The sequence below is a fragment of the Amborella trichopoda genome, chromosome 10, assembly GCF_054954075.1.
Source record: "Amborella trichopoda isolate Santa Cruz 75 chromosome 10, AtrichopodaSantaCruz75HAP2 v2.0, whole genome shotgun sequence".
In the NCBI taxonomy this organism is placed as follows: domain Eukaryota; kingdom Viridiplantae; phylum Streptophyta; class Magnoliopsida; order Amborellales; family Amborellaceae; genus Amborella; species Amborella trichopoda.
In genome coordinates this window covers 40,013,726-40,034,496 of record NC_142345.1, presented here as the reverse complement: position 1 = coordinate 40,034,496, position 20,771 = coordinate 40,013,726, and the positions used below count along the sequence as shown (strand labels likewise).

At 34.1% G+C, this 20,771-nt stretch overlaps 1 protein-coding gene across 15 annotated transcripts; it reads left to right on the top strand.

The window, feature by feature from the left end:
* The first annotated feature begins 9,668 nt into the window (after positions 1-9,668).
* Positions 9,669-18,472, top strand: LOC18434010 (ruBisCO large subunit-binding protein subunit beta, chloroplastic). 15 transcript variants are annotated; one of them, XM_088848867.1, is made up of 14 exons: positions 9,671-9,971; positions 10,327-10,452; positions 11,230-11,367; positions 11,515-11,610; positions 13,265-13,507; positions 13,927-14,230; positions 14,417-14,586; positions 15,124-15,201; positions 15,639-15,710; positions 15,821-15,925; positions 16,310-16,402; positions 16,579-16,671; positions 17,167-17,284; positions 18,117-18,472. In XM_088848867.1, exons 7-14 carry the CDS (start codon positions 14,437-14,439, stop codon positions 18,221-18,223), a joined length of 816 nt encoding a protein of 271 aa, XP_088704993.1. In that variant the 5' UTR covers positions 9,671-9,971; positions 10,327-10,452; positions 11,230-11,367; positions 11,515-11,610; positions 13,265-13,507; positions 13,927-14,230; positions 14,417-14,436; the 3' UTR covers positions 18,224-18,472. The 15 variants fall into 13 exon arrangements, 10 of the variants coding, with proteins under 10 accessions (XP_011623265.2, XP_020522801.1, XP_088704993.1 ...); XR_016042099.1 differs by having other exon boundaries at positions 15,103-15,201; XM_011624963.3 differs by having other exon boundaries at positions 9,669-9,971; positions 13,927-14,161.
* The last annotated feature ends 2,299 nt before the right edge of the window (positions 18,473-20,771 follow it).

The following is a 20,771-nucleotide window of genomic DNA, read 5'->3' as shown; positions in this document are numbered from 1 at the left end:
GAGGTGGGAAACTTGATATATCATGGGCGGTCTAGGTCATTGGATCCTTACCTGGTCCGGACCATTACATCATTGGACCCAGACCGGACCTTTAGAAAAAGGAATTTTTTATTTATTTATAAATATCATATAATATTCAGAAATATTGCGTATATATTACATATAAATATCATGTCTGGTTAGGTTGGATCGGTCTTGACTTCAACCCTTGTAAGAGAGGTTTGAACTTATTGGCATCTAGGATACCTGGACATGAAACTTTTTTTTTTTTTTTTCTCTTCTATGGTGGTTGGTCCTTGTGACATTTTTTTTTTTTCTTCGATGGTGGTTGATCCTTGCGACTGGCATATAAAAGGGGATTTAGGAAACACCCTTTGTTTGTGGGGTTATTTGGTGTATGCAATGGAACTTCAAACATATCTGAAACAAAACAATGGAGTCTTTAATTTGTATGTGATTAGAGCGATTTGCTTGTCTAGTGGAAGGAGGGAGAGAGAGAGAGGGTAGGCTCTCTTGCTCTTATGTTTGTAGCTTTTTTTTTGAGCTCCAAACTTTTGACTGATCGCTTATTTTCTCCTCTTTTTTTTATGAGAAATTTTATGAACTATTTTTTTTTTTTTGGTAATTCAGTGGGGAAGACAGGCTCCTACTCGTTTTTTCAAATAGTTTAAAAATTATTTTTTTTATAAAGTGTTAATGGGGTAGTATCGGTGAAAATGAAAATCACAACGTAGTGATTAGGGTGTGGGCTTCTACCACTAAAAACTTTCAATGGAGGGAAGACAACGCTATCACGGAAACCTAAGCACCACTAGTGTATTGAATTACATGCAATTATATATTTAAAATGGAAGAAGAAATCTAATTTTTTTTTTGGCAGAGATAGCCAGAGAGAAGAGAAATGCAAGGCGGAGGGGATAGGCATTGGTGCATATTTTTTGCTAGCACTTGTCATGATATATGGACAACTAGAAGTCTTTTGAAATGGGAAATAGCGAAAACTAATGGAACACTTGCTAACCTTAAAGCAACAAAACAAAAATCAACATATTGATCTGATATGACTCTGAGAACAACAACCAGACATCCTAATGAGCCCTAATCACATTGAATGAGAGCTCACTCAACTCAGAGGAAAGAGAGTTGGCCTTAGAGGAATCATATCCAATACAGATCCATGGAGCTCAGTGTCCCATATCAATTCTCATTTCTCACTGCTCCTCATATCATATGACAGTATAATGCAACCAGATTGAGAGATTAACGGACAATTCGAATGCATAAACACGGGATCATAGAGAAAAAAAGGGGATGTAGTAGACATACAAACATGGACGCTTTCAGGTGGAAAGCCATCTAGAGAACTTAGTTCAATCAGTTTCTCCCACTTCTCCTCCTGATTCAAAACCTTTATTCGAATCTCACATATTTTCTTCCCTGTAAATTTTACTTAATCATCAATGTTATACTTCTTAAAACCCTGAACAAAGTAGACCTGCTCATCCCATTCCATTAAAAGTAGTAACAAAAGTAAGAAAATATGGATACCTAGTAATTAAAAGACAAAATTTAAGTCATGCCATGAAACGGTATGAAAATCCCAATAAAAGAAAAGAAGCCAAAATGTCCCCCCAATATTGATAACAATATAAAAGAAGTAATTTTTATAATTTAAAAATCCTTAATAAAATGGGTTAATGAGCCATTAAGGGAATTAAAAAAGCTAAAATTCAGAATTTAAAATAGAAAATGTTTTGAAATTTATTTTCTGTTTTAAATTATAATTAAGATAGTTTTGAAAATATTTGAAAAGGAAAAATTTGCTACAATTTTTTAAAAATATAAATATTTTATTTATTGAAATTGGATAAGGCCAATCCCAAAAAAGAAAAAGAAAATCAGCAACATACTCTAAAATAATTTTGAACCATAAAATTCTACTATTAAAATTATGAACTTTAGGAAAAAAAAAGGGATACATTTAAACGTTCCAACTAATATTATAAACGTTTTGAGGGAAAAAGAAAGAAAGAAACATAGGTAGTTGCCTATTTATTTTTGGTCAAGGCATCGTAATCTCTCAACAGTAATGAACAATTATTTGATTATTTTTTAGAGAGAAATAATTTCATAAATTAAAACTGAAAATTTTATAAAAGGGATTTTCTATTCTAAAATTTTTGTAAGGTTCCATAAATATATTAAAACAATAATCGTAAAAATATATATAGGAAAAAAAAATAAAAAAGAAAAGAAACGAAAGTGTCCCCAACAAAATATACAATTTTGATAATAATATAAGATAATAAATAGTAAGTTAATTATATACATAAAAATACAAAAAATTCAGCATAATTTCTAAGCTCATATCTAGAAAAAATTTTTGCTTTCTAAGCATGTCTCTTACACAGGAGAAAACCCAACAAAACAAAAAACCAAAAAGCACAAATTATTTCCTTACAATGTAAAATTATTGATGATATTGTGAAATAGTAGTAGTTTTTTTTATGATATTGTGAAATTGTATATAGCAGTAATTGATGACAAAAAAATATTTCGAAATTATATGTATAAAAATTTCATCATAAATTTGAATCCCAATTAAAAACGAATATAAAAAAAAAATCTAGAAAAATTAGTTAAAAAAAATATGGCACATGTTATTTAAATATTGCCTATGGAGAAAATTTCACACCAAATTTGTGAAAAGAGACACATGATGAGAAGAGAGAAAAAAATGGTGGAGTTAAAGAGGACGGGGTGATAAATGAAAGAGAGATCATGTAGGCAGGAAGAGAGTCAAAATAGACCATGATCAAAATGTAGAAAATAGGGGAGAGAGATGTGCCTAGATTATCTCCAGAAGGAAGAGATATATGAGAAGAGACAAGAAGAGAGAAAATGGGAAGAATATGGAAGAGATTTATAGGACGAGAAGATAATGGTAAGATTTATATGACGCGTAGTCGACTTTAATTAATTGGAAAAAAGTTATGATGATGATGAGATATATGAGACAAGATTAGATGAGAAAGATAATAGGGAGAATAGAGATAAAGATAAAAATAAATAAGAGGATAATAAGAGAGATTTAGTAGAAAGAGATAAATGAGATTAGAGGAGAAGATTTATAACAGAGATTTAGTAGAGAGAGAGAAAGATAAGTAGGAAGATAATGAAAGAGATTTAGTGGAGCGAGATTCATGAGATTAGAGGAGAGAGATAGAGGCAAATTTGGAGAGCGATTTAGGAGAGAGATAAATACGAAAGGATTTGGAGTCCTGGTTCAAATTGGACCACGGCAAAATTTAAAACATAAAAATTTACATCTCATAAAATACGGTCACCCTAAAGACAGGAAATATATGAAAAAAAAAAAGATATAGATCATGAATGCAGTATTTGATCCCCATAAAATGGGAAACTTCCTGTATCAAAGGAAACTTGTCCCTCAAGTATTTAACATTCTATTTTTTAGATAAGTTCACGTATTTAACCTTCATAATGTTAGAATTTCAAATATTGAAGAGAAACTCTCTATCGTAATAACGAATATACAAGACTCGTATAAATATATGGTTAATAATATTTTCAATTAATAACAGTTCTGGATGGATACTAACATTATTATAATTACTAATTATATATATATATATATATATATATATATATATATATATATATTTACATCAATACTAACACAAGATATTCATACCTACAGTGATATGAAGTAGTAATGATGTATATCAATACTAACACGAAATATCCATACACAAACACATACCATATAAATCACCTGCTAAGAAGAAAACCCAATTCGGGATTCCCAATTTAGGAGCAAACCCAAATTGAGGATTTGGGCACAGGCTGATTTGGTGAGATAAAGAGCGGTAATGGAGAGAAAAAGAGTTGCTCTCTTCGCTTTTATGGCGTTAGTGTTGAGTTCATGCTGTGTGTTTCTCACACTAACAGCAATGCATCAACCTGAACCAGAGCCATTTTCATCTTTCATTGCAAACCTTCAATCAGATTGTGTTTCTAGTATTAGTCTAGAAGAGGATCCCAGGCATATAATATCCAAGATAACATTCTATATAAAGACTGATTCTCAATGTTATTACAAGTTATTTCATGGCGTTTCATCGATGTCGGGGAGTGAATTCAATACAAAAACCGATTCTCAATGTGATTCCAAGTCATTTGACAGCGTTTCATCGATATCAGTGTGTGAAAAAGCTTGTTTTCATGGGCCAGAAGCTGATTCAGTTGAGAAATATCGACTTGGGCGGATGAGAGAGAAAGAAAAGATGTATGATTCAGCTCGGTCGCTTCTCGAGACTGTGATTGTTATTTCACTTCTTGTGGGTCTAATTGCTCGTTCTAAGGCAAAAAGAAGACATTTAAGTGGGATTTAAAGAGAGAAAAATAAGGTACAATGAAAAGAAAAGTAGTAAGTGGAAGTGAGAGAGAGAACTTATTTTTTTCTAAGTTTGTTTTATTTACGGGAAGAAGTCCTCATTCAATTTGAATAAAGAATTTGCTTACGGTGGAAAGACCTTTTTGAGGGTATACTCCTCACTTAGAAGGGAAGGTATATTCTCTTATTTTTTATTTTTATTTATATTTTAATTATTTCTTACCGCGTCAGTTTGTATCTAAGATTCGTCAATCACAATGCCGTTTCATTATAGATAAAGACCGGACTTGCCCAAATCCGTCCTGACAAGCCCAGCCCGGCCCGGCCCTACCTTCATGCTGTGGTTGCCTGGCCTTAAAATCCGTCCTGGCAAGCCCAGCCCGGCACGACCCGGCCCTACCCTCAGGCCATGGTTGTCTGGCCTTACAATCAACCCGGTTGTTGGCTCTGGCCCGGCCTTGCATGTCGTCCCACTAATCTCGGCTAATCAACTTCACTAGGTACCTGTTTGTGTATGCAAATTTCCATTTAGCCTACACGTAAAAAGTATTTTTATCTTATTGCCCTTTCTCTGACCCGCCTTAACATTGTTGTTAATTGCTACCCATATGCATATTTTGTAACCTATGTCATCTGATCAAAGCCTTCGAAACTTTCATGACTTTCTCCCTTTTCTTCTTATTTCTCAAATCCCATAACCTACCATTCTATTCTATTCTATTCTATTCTATTCTATGAGCTTACATGCTCGTTTGCATAAGTTTTATCTGTTGGACTCCTGTTGGTGTTGAAATACTTCCCCATTCTTCTCTCTCCAAAAGATCCCGCCCTCCCACAGGAATAGTATTGGCCCTGGCCCCTCCTTCCTACCTTAGGGTATAGTTGCCCTGCCCTTGGCTACCCTTAATTCTTTAGAGCCCTAACCATTTGGCCCATTGCCATCCCTAGTCTGAGGGTCAAAATCATGGCCATTGCTACCTTAGGGCATAGTTGCCTGGCCCTTGGCTACGTGGCTCATGCCCTAATTCTTTAAGGCCAGGTCGACCAGCTCATGCCCTAATTTTTTAAGCAGGCCAGATTGACCGGGCCCGAGCTCGGCCACCTTGCCCATTGCCATCCCTAATATGAAGGACAAAATCATGGTCTTTTTTCTATGAGATAAATTTATATAGAGCTGAGGCTCTAAACAATCAAATTGGAGCCTATCTCCACCTTGCCCATTGCCAACCCTAATCTGAGGGTCAAAATCATGGTCTTTTTTCTATGGGATAAATTTATATAGAGCTAAGGCTCTAAACAATCAAATTTGAGCCTATCTCAAAAATTTCACTACAAAGGGTTGTTTTGATGCCTCGATATCTTCAAATTGATCATCTCCACAATATGCATGGACATGAGAAAAAAATGGATTGCAAGTTTTCACAAGTTTGCATGGACATGAGGAAAAAATGGATCACAAGTTTTGAAAATAGTGTATTTTGAAAATAGTGTATTTGAAAATAGTGTATTTTGAAAAAAATGGATCACAAGTTTTGAAAATAATGTATTTTGTAACGCGTTGACCGTCAACTTGAAACCGTTAACTTTCAAGATTTTCAAGTTTTCATAGATATGTCGATCTACACTAATTTTGAAGCTTTAAACTTTATAAATAAATGTAAAAATATATTTTAAGCCTATCACAAATATTTCCAATGTTGCAACCATATTTCTCGATACTATTTGAAAGTAGGCTCTAATTTGATTATTTAGAGCCTGGACTCTAGACAAACCACACCCTTTTTCTATTTGACTTCCCAAAATAAATGCTGGCCTCAAGATGGGATACCAACGAACAAACCAGTTTTTGTATTGATGTGGCACTCATAATATATATAACAAGTTTTTTTCTTCATGTTCTTTAATAACAAGTTTTTTTTTTCATTTTCTTTAAAAAAAATAAAGCGATGTGTCACTCATAATATATATAACTAGTTTTTTTCTTCATTTTCTTTTTTAAAAAAAGGATCCTAAGGATTGGAGGTAGGTTGCAAACAAAAACCATCTAAGTTGCTTGTAGTGGGGGTGTGGGGTGAGGGTGCGATGTTGATTCGCGAGGTTGCAAACAAAAACAACCTAAGGGGGTGAGGATGGGAGTGGGATGATGGATCGACACATGCTCTAAATTTCCTAGATATAGAGAGATTTCTTTACAAATTTTTAAATATTTTTAAATTAAAAAATATTATTGAACATTAAACAAACTAATATAAACTCACAAAATACGATATATAATGGGCACATGAATTTTTTTTTAAAAAAATTATTTATTCATTAAATTTTATTTAATTAATAAATATTTGTGTAAGAAGGTGAAAAACTTAAACTTTTCTTTAACCCGTCCCAAATCCGATGGGATCTATTCAATGTAGACTTTTACCAAAAGTTTCTATGATAATTTAATTAATAAATACTCTTAATACCATAAAAGACAATAAATGTTATGATGGCATGTCGGGATAACCAATAACAATATAAAGGAGCTGATTTTTTATTGATAAAAATAGATTTTATTTAAAATTTTGTTCCTTACATCATCCAAAAGCTAAGTTCAGAGATCTCCATAAGTCTCAACAAAATATCCTTTGAACATTTGACAAATAAGAAGCTCATCCAAAAGCTAAGTTCAGAGATCTCCATAAGTCTCACCAAAATATCCTTTGAACATTTGACAAATAAGAAGCTAACGGCGAGGAATCCACCTCTATACCTTCGAGGAAGGTGAGAAAGAAAGCATTAAAGAAAAGGAGATATATGAATGTTTTTTACTCCATGATTTACGCAAGGATTAATAATAGAATTTGGATCATGCAACAAATGAGGGAACCTTGCTCTCAATTAACAGAGAGAGTCACAAATATCTCTATGGTCAACTCCTTCTACTAACTCCTATTTATAATCGAAAACTTGGATTCTCATAAACCCCAAATTCTTACAAATAAAATGCATCATTGTATAACAATTAGAAAAGTATTTAAAGAGACTACTTACTTTTAGCACAAGGAGGTCACAATCACTCTTGCACAAGGAAGTCACAATCACTCTTGTTTTTTAGATTTTAAATCGCGTGACTCTGAGCATGTCATTGATTAGATTCAAAGTTCAAAAAAATATTTTTAAAATTTCGTAACGCACCCCAAGTCATTCAATTTGATGTCTAATAGGTGAGAGTAATCGTGACCTTCTTGTAAGAAAGATAAATGGTCTCATAATATACAATTATATAACAATTTTACCCCTACAATTCTATAACAATTTTATCCCTAAAAGAAGAGTCCTAAAAATTTTATACTCGAATCTCAGCCATTTAGAGGCATTTTGTTTTTAGTCTAATTCAGCAGTAATAAACCTATGATAATTTTGACGCGCTTTGCAATGCCTCCTAGTATATGACCCCTGCCCTTTGCAGTTTGGAACCCAGTTATTGAGAGGTTTCAGTAGGAACTCGACTCTTGTAAATCTGGATATCTCTCATTGGGGTAGGATCATGCTCATTAAAGCAACTCTTTCAAACCTTTTTAGTGTATTATACCCTTTTCAAAGCTCCAAACCTAGTCATGAATAGGATAGAGTTGAGGATGAAAAGATTTCTTTAGAGTGGTTCGGGTGAGGCTAGGAAGCATCACTTGGTCAATCGGGGTTCAGTTTTCCAAGGTCTTGGGATTAAAAAATTAATACCGATGATTGAAGATTTGTTGCGGAATGAGCTCCATGGTAAGTGGTTACGGTGACAGAACACCAACCGCAAATGAAACTCAAAACGTTATGTTGTAGCACCGACTATCTTGACGATCTATGCCTTGAGCCCACTCCTCCCACATAAGTTGGTCAACTTTGAAAACTGCCACTTTGGAGAAGACACTAACCGGTGCCAAAGGATTCAAATGCTGGGGATGGTCAGAGGATAGATTCAAGGTCAATAGAGAGCGTGCTGTATGATCCAAATTTGCATTTTAAATCACATTTTTGAATTACTGTCAAAAGACTCAAAATTTATTCAAATCATACTTTGATTCAAAATTAATTAAAATTTTGTTAAAGAATGCAAGTTTTGAAAAGAGAGAAAGTTATTTAAATACACTTATGAGATTGACTATTTAATATTTTACCCTTATGTTTTGAATTAATACTGAAATACCATCAACTATTTAACATTTTAACCATATATTTTTACTAAATTTCAAAATACACATGATTTTTACTTAGAATAGTAGAAAAAGTTCAAAATGTTCACAATTGAAATGTGATGTGTATTTTAATAAATCTTCCTTAAAAAAAATCATCAATGTTTTCTTCAAGATTTTGAATGCATTTGGAAGACTAAAAAAAATTTTATAAAATTTTAAAAGGTAATTTATCAAATTACGTATGAGAGACCAACAATTTTGAATGCATTTGGAAGACTAAAAAAAAATTTATAAAATTTTAAAAGGTAATTTATCAAATTACGTATGAGAGACCAACAACTTAAAGTTTTATCCATGTGTTTTGAATTTGTTTCAAAATACATAACAAAATACATATGATCATGAGTTGGAATAGTTCCAAATGTGTAAGATACTAAATAATAACAAAATACATATGATCATGAATTGGAATAGTTCCAAATGTGTAAGATACTAAATAATGCACCTCTCATTAGTATTTTGATAAATTTTAAAATTTTAAATAGTTTTTTACCATTTTTTGAATCTTTTTAGAATACTAATTTAACAATTGTGATTATTCAAATTTTCATTTTCACAAATCTTTTCATCAACTCAACCCGAACTGAGCACAGCAACTCGACAATAAGCAACTCAACCCGAAGCGAGCACATAAACTCGACAAGCAGCAAGGCGAGTCAGGAATACGCAAGCTGACTCCCACCGCCAGGTGGCTTCCACGAATTCTTAGTTTATAATTAAAGAAATAAAAAAATAAAATAATAATAATTGGTAAAAAAATAAAAATAGCCATAGTCTCAATACTCCGTAGTCCATACTGAACGGGAAACGGCAAGTCCACTATCATCCACATGAGCGGAGGAAAAGCCCATCTCAAATTCCATAGTCCCGAAAAAGAAAACTATATCGTAAACCAAAGGACTATAAAGTGCATGTACTCATGAGTGTCATCACCGTTTAATGAATTAGTGGACTTAGAGAGGGAGAGAGAGAGGGCCCACCAGAAGATTACCTGGTAAAAGTCCCCCTCGTTCTCGTCTCCCAAAGTGAGAGAGAAGAGAGAGAGAGATATTTTTTTAGTTAAATTTCTTATCCAAACACAAGTCCTTGGTTTCATTTTTATGGGCATTCTGGCCACCTCCTCTCTCTCTCTCTAAAACAGTTTTGATCCTGTAACCATGGCGTCTTCTCCAATAACTCCAGTGTCTGCAATTTATTGCGCTCGATATTCGAATTCCACCCATTCCAATAAAACATGGCTTCTTTGCATGCAGAGATACCCGACAATAACTGCTATGTCCAAAGAAATTTACTTCAACCATGACGGTTCAGCCACTAAGAAACTCCAGGTCTCTCTCTCTAAGAAATTTAGTTCACATACTCTTCTCTCTTATCACACAGCCATTTCATACTCTCTCTCTCTCTCTCTCTCTCTCTCTCACACACACAACTTTAGATGACTGCCATTTCATTTTCTCTCTCTCTCTCTCTGTTTCACACACAAATTTCTCTCTCTCTGTTTCACACACAAACAGAGACTACAGTCCACTTAGTGCTCACATAATCTCTTAAGCAAATACAAGAGTTGATGAAATAGTCTTCTCTCTCTGTTTCTGGTGAATCCTGTAGTAGGTTGGATATATAAGGATAGCTGAGAAAGAAAATGGAATGAAATGAAACAAAAGGAAAGTGCTTTTGTTGTAGGCTGGTGTGGACATGCTAGCTAACCTAGTTGGAGTCACATTGGGACCAAAAGGAAGGAATGTGGTGTTAGAGAACAAGTATGGTCCCCCAAAGATTGTCAATGATGGAGTTGCTATTTGCAAGGAGGTGAGGAGCATTCCTCTTGACATTTGTTATTTCTTTGGGCTTAATTATTCGTAATTTTTCTATACAATTCAGTGGGTTTTTGTTTGATTTTCTTAAAATTAAGCGTATTTGAGGTTGGTGAGATTTGAATTTATCTCAATGTGGAGCTTTCTATGAGATATTCTAACATTTAGCGTTTTCTAAGCATTGTGAGGTTAATTTTTTAAGTTTGAGGGATTTGGTTTGTCTTAGAAGTAGCAAATATATTGTGGGTTATCTGAAATTTATCGTTCTTAATCCCAATGAAATTAAATTTACTGTAGAATGATATTTATGAAATGGGTTTTTTTGGAACTTTGGCATTTCCTTCTCTTGAATACTTCAATTTTGATCATGAAGTGTCAGGTCTATTGTGGGGTTTTTTTCAGCAATTCCTGAGGTTTATTGTGGGGTTAATTTTTTAGGTTTGAACTACTTGGTTTGTCTTAGAAGTAGCGAACATATTGTGGGTTAATTAAAGTTAGCTTTTCTTGAGCCTGATAAGAATAATGTTAACGATAGAATGAGATATCTGAAGAGGTATTCCTGAGTTCGAAGAGTTCAAATTTGATTATGAAATGGGACATTTACTCTGTGATTTTTTCCATCAATTTGTGACATTTGGGACATTTTATTCTTGCTTTACCTGAAATTTTGGATGTTTGGTTTGAATTTTAGCATAAGCTAAGTTTCTATAAGGTTGGTTTTTGCTTTGAAGTAGAAGTTTTGATGTGGATTCTCTTTCTTGGGTTTGTGAAGATTGAGTTGGAAGACACCTTGGAGAACATTGGTGTAAAGCTAGTAAGACAAGCTGCTGCAAAGACCAATGATCTTGCTGGAGATGGCACTACAACCTCCATTATTCTTGCACAAGGACTAATTGCTGAAGGCTTGAAGGTACTCTGGGTTCCATGCTTATGTTCGGGCTTCACAATCTTAAAATATTTGTCTTCGTCAATTATTTTATAAAGAATTCAATTCCTTCTTGTTTGTTATGAACATTCATGGGCAATTATAACTGTTATTGTGTAATTATTTTGCAAGGTTATTGCTGCTGGTGCGAATCCTGTTCAGATTAGTAGAGGAATAGAGAAAACTACCAAGGCCCTGGTTTCCATGCTCAAATTGATGTCTAAAGAGGTAAGATGTCTTTTCTCTACAGCTTTAATAGGATTTCTTTGAGCGTAGATGCAACATACTACAGCAGCATTTTTACTTCTTATATTTCCCTCAATGATCAATATCTGATCCATGTGGAACAAAACTATTATGCTTGAGGATCCATTGGTAACTATGTCAGGAACGTGAATCTCTAACTTGTGGTGAACTCAAATTAATGGCTGGAAAGTATACTTGGCAACTAATTTCTAAAAGTACGGGATTTTTATTTTCCATTCACCCCACATGATTACCTTCTCCAGGTTTAAAGTGAAAAGAGTGGGCAAAAGTTTGTGAAGTCATCTGCAGAACATGAATGATCACTGAAATTATACTCTCTTTTTTTAGACTTGAAAGTATACTTTATTTTGGAAGTTTTAGGATAGAATATTATTAATTGAAATGGTGGAATGGCAGAACGAGATTCATGTGGTCAGCCCCAAATAGTTGGGATAAGGCTCAGATGATGGTGATATTATAGATCGAAAAAAGAGTTAACTACAACAGAAATGTTGGAAAAGCTAGAATGCAGGACATCTTCACACCCAGTTGAGTATATAACTCAAATATCAAGGAAGTGGCAGCTCTTCAAGTTTGAAATAGCCCTCATATACATCTACTGCAGAATGAAATAGCTCTTACAGCTGAGTACTCTTTAAACAAACTCAGATATCCTAGTTTTTTTCTCCCTATGTTTGTGTATCCCACCTTTACTGCAGTGATCTAAAACTTAGACCCAGGTTGGGACTCACAGGCCTTTGAGCCCTAGTCAGCTGTCCAACTCGGCCTAGTCTCTGTTAAAAAAAACACATTAGGTCCAGGGCCCAGTCAGACTCCAGTGGGTCTCAGGTATTTTTAACCTGACCTGGCACTCTGCCAGATCTGGGTGACTCAGGCAAATCCGAGCCCAAATCACCAAGATTTCAGACAGTGCTTTACCATGAAAGGGAAAAAAGAGAAAAAGGCTTGATGCTCTCAACTGTGCCTCATGTCCAAATGGTCTAGCCGAAACTTAGAACCAATGGAGGACTCCTATAGAATAACTTATCCAATTGAGACCCCAATCTTCAAGAATAATCCCAACCTGCTCTCCTCTTGATTTATCCTATCAGGACTCCTCTTGACTTGAATACAGTTAGACCTCAACTAGTCCCAGCCATGTCCCTTCCAGATTAACTTAAAATCATACCTATACAATTTGTTAAAATTGTCAATGCATAGGATGTGTTGTTCATGTCATGATGAGAAAGTTAACACATGGGATATGGACCAGGCTCATCGACAATAGCCTCGTAGTTGTAATTTTATGCATACATACAGGCTTGTTGACAATAGCCCATATGTTTTTCCTTCTGGGCTTTCTGATATGTTGTAAAGTTCACACTCTCAGGGTGTTTCATTTGTATTCTCTTAAACTCAATACAAGTCAACTTTCTCAAAAAAAAAAGAAAAAGAATTACCGCATGGGATATTATGTTTAGAAGGTGGCAAATGTTTTGATTGACTGTGTAGCCAATTAAGAATCAATATCTTATTTTTTAATTTTTTTATTTGGATATTTCAGATTTTCTTTATTCTTTCTGTAGTCATTGCCTTCATAACTGGCATGTCTCTTGATGAGTCCCCATCCTTGCAGGTTGAGGATCACGAACTTGAGGATGTTGCCTCAGTGAGTGCGGGAAATGACTATGAAATTGGATCACTGATAGCTGATTCCATAAGAAAAGTAGGAAGAATGGGTATGGTAAAAATCGAGAAAGGGAAAAGCACTGTTAACAGCCTGCATGTTGTTGAGGGAATGCATTTTGATCGCGGTTATTTGTCACCTTATTTTGTCACAGATCGTGAAAAGATGTCAGTAGAGTATGAGAATTGCAAGGTAGATCCCAGAACAGTTGGCATCCAAAATTCGGAAAGAAAACCAATAACTCATGTATTTTCTATCGGGAGGTATACAATAAGCTAATGGACTAAGGGAAAATCATAGTCAATCTGGGTTATCACCATCCATTGAAATGATGGCTGGTGAGTGCAAGAGAGTGCGATGCCCACTAGAAAACACATTACTCCAATAGTGGGTCCTACTGGCTATTATCACCACCCATTATCTCAGTGGATGGTGATGACGCAATGACTATGGATTTGCCTTGATCCGTTGGATTGTGCAGTAATTTTCCCTTTTATTCCTTCCTTTTTATTTAGTTTTATATGTGATTCTATCTAGTCGATCATTTGAGGGAAGAATCACCCTACTTGTGTACTTCTGTGACAGTGAACGGATATCCATTTTCACTGCAGTTGCTTTTGGTTGACAAAAAAATTGCCAAGCCAAAGGAGATGTTTAATCTTTTGGAAGCTGCAATAAGGGAGAAGTATCCAATTTTGATAATTGCAGAAGACATTGAGCAGGAAGCTTTGGCTCCTGTAATTAGGAACAAACTCAGGGGTTCATTGAAGGCAGCTGCCATCAAAGCTCCTGCATTTGGGGAACGGAAGAGCCATTGCTTAGATGACATTGCTATCCTGACTGGAGGTAGTGGAGCCATTATCAAGATTTATGCCATGGATTTTGGCGAAGTAGGAACCATTTGATATATTGCAAGTAAATCCTTTTCTTTTAACTGATAAAAATTATCATTCATATTTTCCTTGATATTATACAAAATTTAAACAAAACCAAAGATAATTCTTACCCTATGAGCATTTTTGTAAAAGCTTCTTGTTCATGACCAAAGTATAGATAATTGTGGTCATTATGTTTGATTAGCCTATAAATGTTTATGTTCAGGTACTGTAATCAGAGATGACATGGGTCTCAGCCTTGGAAAAGCCAAGAAGGAAGTATTAGGATCTGCCACAAAGGTGGTTATAACTAAAGATTCTACATTGATAATTACTGATGGAACCACTAAAGAAGCTGTAAACACGAGGGTTTCTCAGCTTAAAATCTTAATGGAGGTGCTTGCACTGCCTTTGTTGATGATATCCTTTAGCGTATTTTTCATTTTTGCACTGCATATCTAACTGTTCTATATTAGAAATTCATCCAAGCTCTTAATTCCTGCACAATAAAGGGTCATATAGATTATGTAAAGAAAATTTTCAAAATCTAGTGGGAGTGTTTTTGTTGTCTATGCATATGTTTATCTATTCCAAAAAGTTGATCCTTATCTATTGGGACTTCCTGTATATAGATGATGATTTTTATTTCTCAATGTGGCAACATATATTTGAGGGATCTTACATACTATCAGAAATAACCTGAGAAACCCAGAAATTGAGTTTTGAAAAGCATGAGGTGTAGAAACTACAGATTTTTGAAATCTCTTGTATTCTTGAAATCTAGTAATGCCTGATCTGTCCCATACGCCTTGACCTTCTTGTAATGTTAGCCGAAGTTGAGAACTAAAACATCAACATTACATATATGCTGAAAATGAGTTTATCTGATCTTTTGCTTGGGAGTCTTAACAGATTTTTCGGGCGCTTTTTCAGAATTCTGAAGAAAAATTCGACAAGAAAATTCTGAATGAGAGAATTGCCAGGTTATCTGGTGCAGTTGCTATTGTCCAGGTATCTTACATCCCATTGGACTTACTGCATGTTCTTGTCATTGGCCATTTTACCTCTGCACCCTCCCTACCTGTAAACAAAAGTAATCTTATGCTTTAATCCAGTGGGAAAACATCATTTGCAATCGTCTCCCATCCAATGAAATGATGGACAGTGGCTTGTAGAGAGAATGGGGCTAATCTGATGAGGAAGTCACCCCATTGGTTGGTCCAAAATTTTCTTTTTCTGTTTTATTGGTGGGTCCCACTCTTTCCATCAATCAATCACTCCAATAGATAATGATGACTCCAAATACTATGGTTTTCCTTTGTCCACGGGATCATAACACTCTTTGCTGAAAAAGGGAAGAAAAAGAAAAAGTATAAAGCTGTCCTCAAGAAGTGAAAGAATCAGGAAAGTTTGCTTAATCCTGCGAATTATGTCTAACCTGATTGCAGGTCGGAGCTCAGACAGAAGTAGAACTCAAGGAGAAAACACTGAGAGTAGAAGATTCCTTGAATTCCACTAGGGTACCTACTACTCTTCCTTGATATTTTGGTGTTAAGATTGGTATTGATATATTAGAAATTTTCTAAACCAGTGTACTGAAATTGATTCTATGGAATTATTTGCTCAACAGGCAGCTATTGAAGAAGGCATAGTGGTTGGTGGTGGCTGTACCATGTTGAGACTATCTTTGAAGGTGGATACCATCAAGAAATCTTTAGAAAATGAAGAGCAAAAGGTACTTTTCTTTTATGATATTTGTTTTGCTTCAACTAACGCCTATTATTCCTTTACTAATTCTGTGTTTTCTTTTTTAATTTCTTCATAGGTTTGTTTCTTTTTTTTATTCCAATGTTCAAGGAAACTTTGATGGTTTTTTAACTCATGAAACAAAATATTGAATCTGAAAATTGTTGCAGTGATATATACAACAAAATACTAGAGACTTTTAAAAGTGAAAGGATCCTTTCATTTGTAGTCACTCACCCAAAGAGTTAAACAGTGTGTGATATTGTGTTACGGAACACCATAATTCAACAATCTAATTAAGATGGGTTTTCCATTTACAGTTTTTATAATACAGAAAAAATCTTAATCCCATTTCATTCGTTGTATTCTACAGGTGGGTGCCGATATATTCAGAAAGGCTTTAGTCTATCCTATGAAACGGATTGCAGAAAATGCAGGCATCAATGGGAATGTTGTTGTAGAGAAGGTCTGTATAATGTGCTCTGTTTCTTTATATGGAAGGGAAAATTTTCAATATCTCTATTATGACATTAGTGAATATTCTTTATTCAGCAAAGAAGATGATGAAATTAGGAAATATTCTGTTTCTTGCTTGAGTTTGGATAGAATGCCATATCAAAAGTTGGAGTTTTTGTTAAATAGGTTATGTTGACAGAGGATGTTAGATATGGATATAATGCTTCTAAAGGCATTTATGAAGATTTGATGGCTGCTGGAATCATTGATCCATCAAAGGTAATGACGTGCATTTTATAATTATCCAATTAGAAGACATATTTCTTTTTCTTTATGTTTTCATTTGTGAAACTGCCAGATATAAAGGTTTCAAATTAATCTTATCTGTTATCTTTACTTAGGTCACATCTATCAAGTTTTCATATTGTCTGTCATAATGCACCTTCCAATATTTACGTGCTTTTGTTGTTTTTCCTCATTTTTTCCCCATGGATTCAACTCCCAGATCTTTCTCTATGTAAATAAAGTATTTCTTTCCCTATTGGCGGTTATGTTATGGATTTCTGGCTTTTATTTTCTAGACAGCACATGCTTATGCACACTTTTATATGTGCTTATATATTAGTGCGTGCAGAAAAAGCATAAAAGCTGTTATAAATGCATTCTAGTTGGGGACTAATTGATGCATGGAAATGGCACAAGACTATGATAGCTGAATACTCGGCATCAATTGTTCACGCATTCTTACTGAAATTTGGTTTCCATTTAAGTCAGGTGGTAAGGTGTTGTTTGGAGCATGCTGCTTCTGTTGCAAAGACCTTTCTTATGTCTGACGTGGTTGTTTCTGAAATAAAAGAGCCAGAGGCTGTTAGAATGCCATTGCAAAGTCCAGGTGCTCTCTCTCTCTCTCTCTCTCTCTCTCTCTTGTGGGCTTTTTGTCTGGATCTATATGTGCATGCAGAGCATATACAATTCTCTCTCCCTCTCTCTCTCTCTCTCTCTCTCTTGTGGGCTTTTTGTCTGGATCTATATGTGCATGCAGAACATATACAAGTAATTCATGAGAAACGTGAATCCTGTATATTTCCTTTTGGGTAATTCAGTGGGAAGACAGGTCCTACCCTTTTTTTCAATTAGATTAGGAGTTAGCATTTTGAAGGTATAAGTAGGGTGATGTTAGTGGTGGGAATGGAAACCACAATGTGGTGACTAAGGTGTGGGGTGCTACCACCACGACTGTATATTTGGTGATAGTAACAGTCACATTTTTATGTACTATAAATATCACAATACATTAACAACCAAAAATTAGTAAATAAATGAATATCACAGTATAAATGGACATTTGGTGTTACGTTTCCTGTTGAAGTATTTTTGTGCACATAATTTAATGTGCTTGTACAATCTCTTACCCAAAAGTGAAAAAAATGAAGCATACATGAATTTCTACATCTTGTTAAGAAATCGCCAGATCCTGTAAATTGTCAGGATCAATAGTGGACATAAAAATTGTAAATTGCTTCATATCTGATCTCTATGTATCTTGTTAAAATAACATTCTGTGAATTTGCCCTTAACATTTTACAAGATTGACATGATGGTATTGATTATTTTTGTTTGCTCCTTTCTTATTGAATGGTTAAGATGTACTGATCTTGAAATTGTTGAACTTGATCAATGTTTCCATCACAAGCTCTTTTAATGTTTATCCGTTTATGCTCCAGGCATGGGACTCCGTCCTAGGAGAAGCAGTCTGATTAATTCTGCGAAAGCACTAGCTGGATCGACAGTTCTCTCATCACCTGTACCTCACCTTCCAAAACAATCATAGAAGAATCAAGAATAGAAGGACACTAGAACTGAATAACGATTCTAAGGTTGGTACCCAATGAGAATAACCAACGGCTCTCTCTTCTGTAATGTCCCATTTTTCTCTATCTTGTAAAGCCTGAGATGAAATTTGAGAAAGGAAAGGCTGATGAGTATTAAATTGTTCAGGGCAATGTATTCCTCCAAGCAAATTTCCATAAATTTGTAATCCTGAATGTGATATATATAAGAAAAAAGTGTTTAAACGAAATCTCTCTCTCATATGTTGAAATAACATCTGATATCAATACGGTTATAATCACAGTGAGGTGAAACTAAAATAAGAGTGATATTTTTATCGTTGAAAAACAGTGAAATAATAAGGTGTAGTTAAAGTGACTGGACAAATAAAAGAAGAGGAAAATGATATATTTATTGGAAGAAAAACAAAAAGTGAAATATAAGTTAGATTAAAGTTGGAAATGAAAGAAAAGAAAATGAGATATTTATTTCGGCGTGCGTATTTTCCAAAATAACATTTCCGATATCATTTATATGGGGTCACCATGGTTATAACCGGAGCAAGGAGGAAATAAGATAAGAAATTTATATGCGGTCACCATGGTTATAATCAGAGCAAGGAGGAAATAAGAGGAAATTTTTTTTTAGTGCGAAAAGGTCAGAAAATTTTTTAAGGTGTAAATAAGAGAAGATGGTGAAAATTTTTTTTTTTTTTTTTTTGAAAAATTGTAAATAAGTGAAGATGGTAAAAAAAATTTAAAAGACAATCTTTTTTACGAAAAGGTGTAAATAAGAGAAGATGGTGAAAAAAATTAATTTTTTTTATGAAAAATGTAAATAAGAGAAGATGGTGAATATGCGGTCATCATGGTTATTCCACGTATCAAGGAGGAAATATAAGAGGGGTAAATAAGAGAAGATGGTGAAAAAAATTAAACTTTTTTTTATGAAAAAGTGTAAATAAGAGAAGATGGTGAAAAAATTTAAAATTTTTTTTATGAAAAAGTGTAAATAAGAGAAGATGGTGAAAAAAATTAAATTTTTTTTTGAAAAAGTGTAAATAAGAGAAGATGGAGCATGGAGCAAAATGTAGGAGGTGTAGTTTGTAAATAAGAGAAGATGGTGAAAAGAAAAAAATTGTTGAGTAAATAAGAGAGGATGGTGAAAATAAAAAAATTGTTGAGTAAATAAGAGAGGATGGTAAAGAGTGTTGAGTAAATAAGAGCGGATGGTGAAAAGAAAAAAATTGTTGAGTAATTAGAGACGATGGTGAAAAAAAAAAATTTGTTAGAGTAAATAAGAGAGGATGGGTAAAGAGTGTTGGTAAAAAATAATAATTAAAAGAGTAATCCACGTATCAAAGCCAAGTTTCGATCTTGGGACCTGTGGGTTATGGGCCCACCACGCTTCCGCTGCGCCACTTTGATAACTGATGGTAAATATAAAAAACTGAATTTTCTTATCCTTTTGCCCGACATGTATGTTACTCTTCAATAATGGCCATATATTTAGTATCCCGTTCCCTTAAGATTTTAAGAGGACCCGAACTCCCTTTTTAACTTTCTAAAAGCTGCCATAATCGTCGATTTTTTTTATGGATAAATTGATCATTTTTTTCATTAAAGCAAGCAAATTGATTTTAATTTTCTCATTTATTCCAATTAAAAAAGTAGATTCTTCCATGATAATTCCATGTTCAAGCAAATTCATTTCAATTTTGTTATTTATTCCAATTAAAAAAAGTAGATTCTTCCATGATAATTCCATGTTCCTGGCTTCCTGTTAATTTTGATGTTGCGGCCACAACAAAAAAAACTCTTATTTCTTGGAAATCACATTTTCGGAGATTCAGCCTTTTGTACCATAACCCAAAAACTTGTGGTTAACAAATTACCGCCCAAAAAAAGAGAAACCACCATGTGGCAACAAGTGTGAAATCAATGAACCCTGTATTTATTTTTGGACTTCGATATTAATTTTTCCAAAAATATTGTTATTTTCAAGCACGAAATATTGGTATTTTTGAGTTAGGAATATTAAGTTTTTTTTGTAAGATATTTCTAAATAATAATATCTCGCTTTAAATAGCTTTTGAGGCGTGAGTATTTTTGAAAACCAATATCTCATTTAATAAATGAGATATTACAAGTGCATTATTACAAATACTAATTCCTTGCAAATTAGTAGTTTTCAAATTATTTTGTTGGACGCTAGGGGTGAAATTCAAACTCAAACATCCAAAATTTTGTGACTTCTCATGCTTTGGGCATTTAAGACAGGTTAATCCCGAAATTGTGCATCTCTTGTGGTTCAATAATTTTTTAATTGAAAAATAATAAAGATAAAAAAATTTAATCAGTGTTTAAAAATTTGCCCGATTTCCTATCTTGCATTTACTGCATGGATGTGGCATAGCTGTCTTATTTTAGGGCTGTAGATTTATGAGCTATATTTTTTTTCTTATTATTAATGAAAATTGGGTAAGGGCTTTCTCCCCCGCTGATTTACCCAAGAAAAAGTTTAAACTCAAACGAGTTGTTCCGGTTTGG

What these genes read in the sequence shown, in the direction of transcription:
- LOC18434010 (XM_020667142.2), top strand. Translation starts at nt 9,801, where the DNA reads ATGGCGTCTTCTCCAATAACTCCAGTGTCTGCAATTTATTGCGCTCGA. An exon ending in GAGTTGCTATTTGCAAGGAG is followed by an intron (nt 10,453 to 11,229) that starts GTGAGGAGCATT and finishes GGGTTTGTGAAG; the next exon opens with ATTGAGTTGGAAGACACCTT. An exon ending in ATTCCTTGAATTCCACTAGG is followed by an intron (nt 15,711 to 15,820) that starts GTACCTACTACT and finishes TTTGCTCAACAG; the next exon opens with GCAGCTATTGAAGAAGGCAT.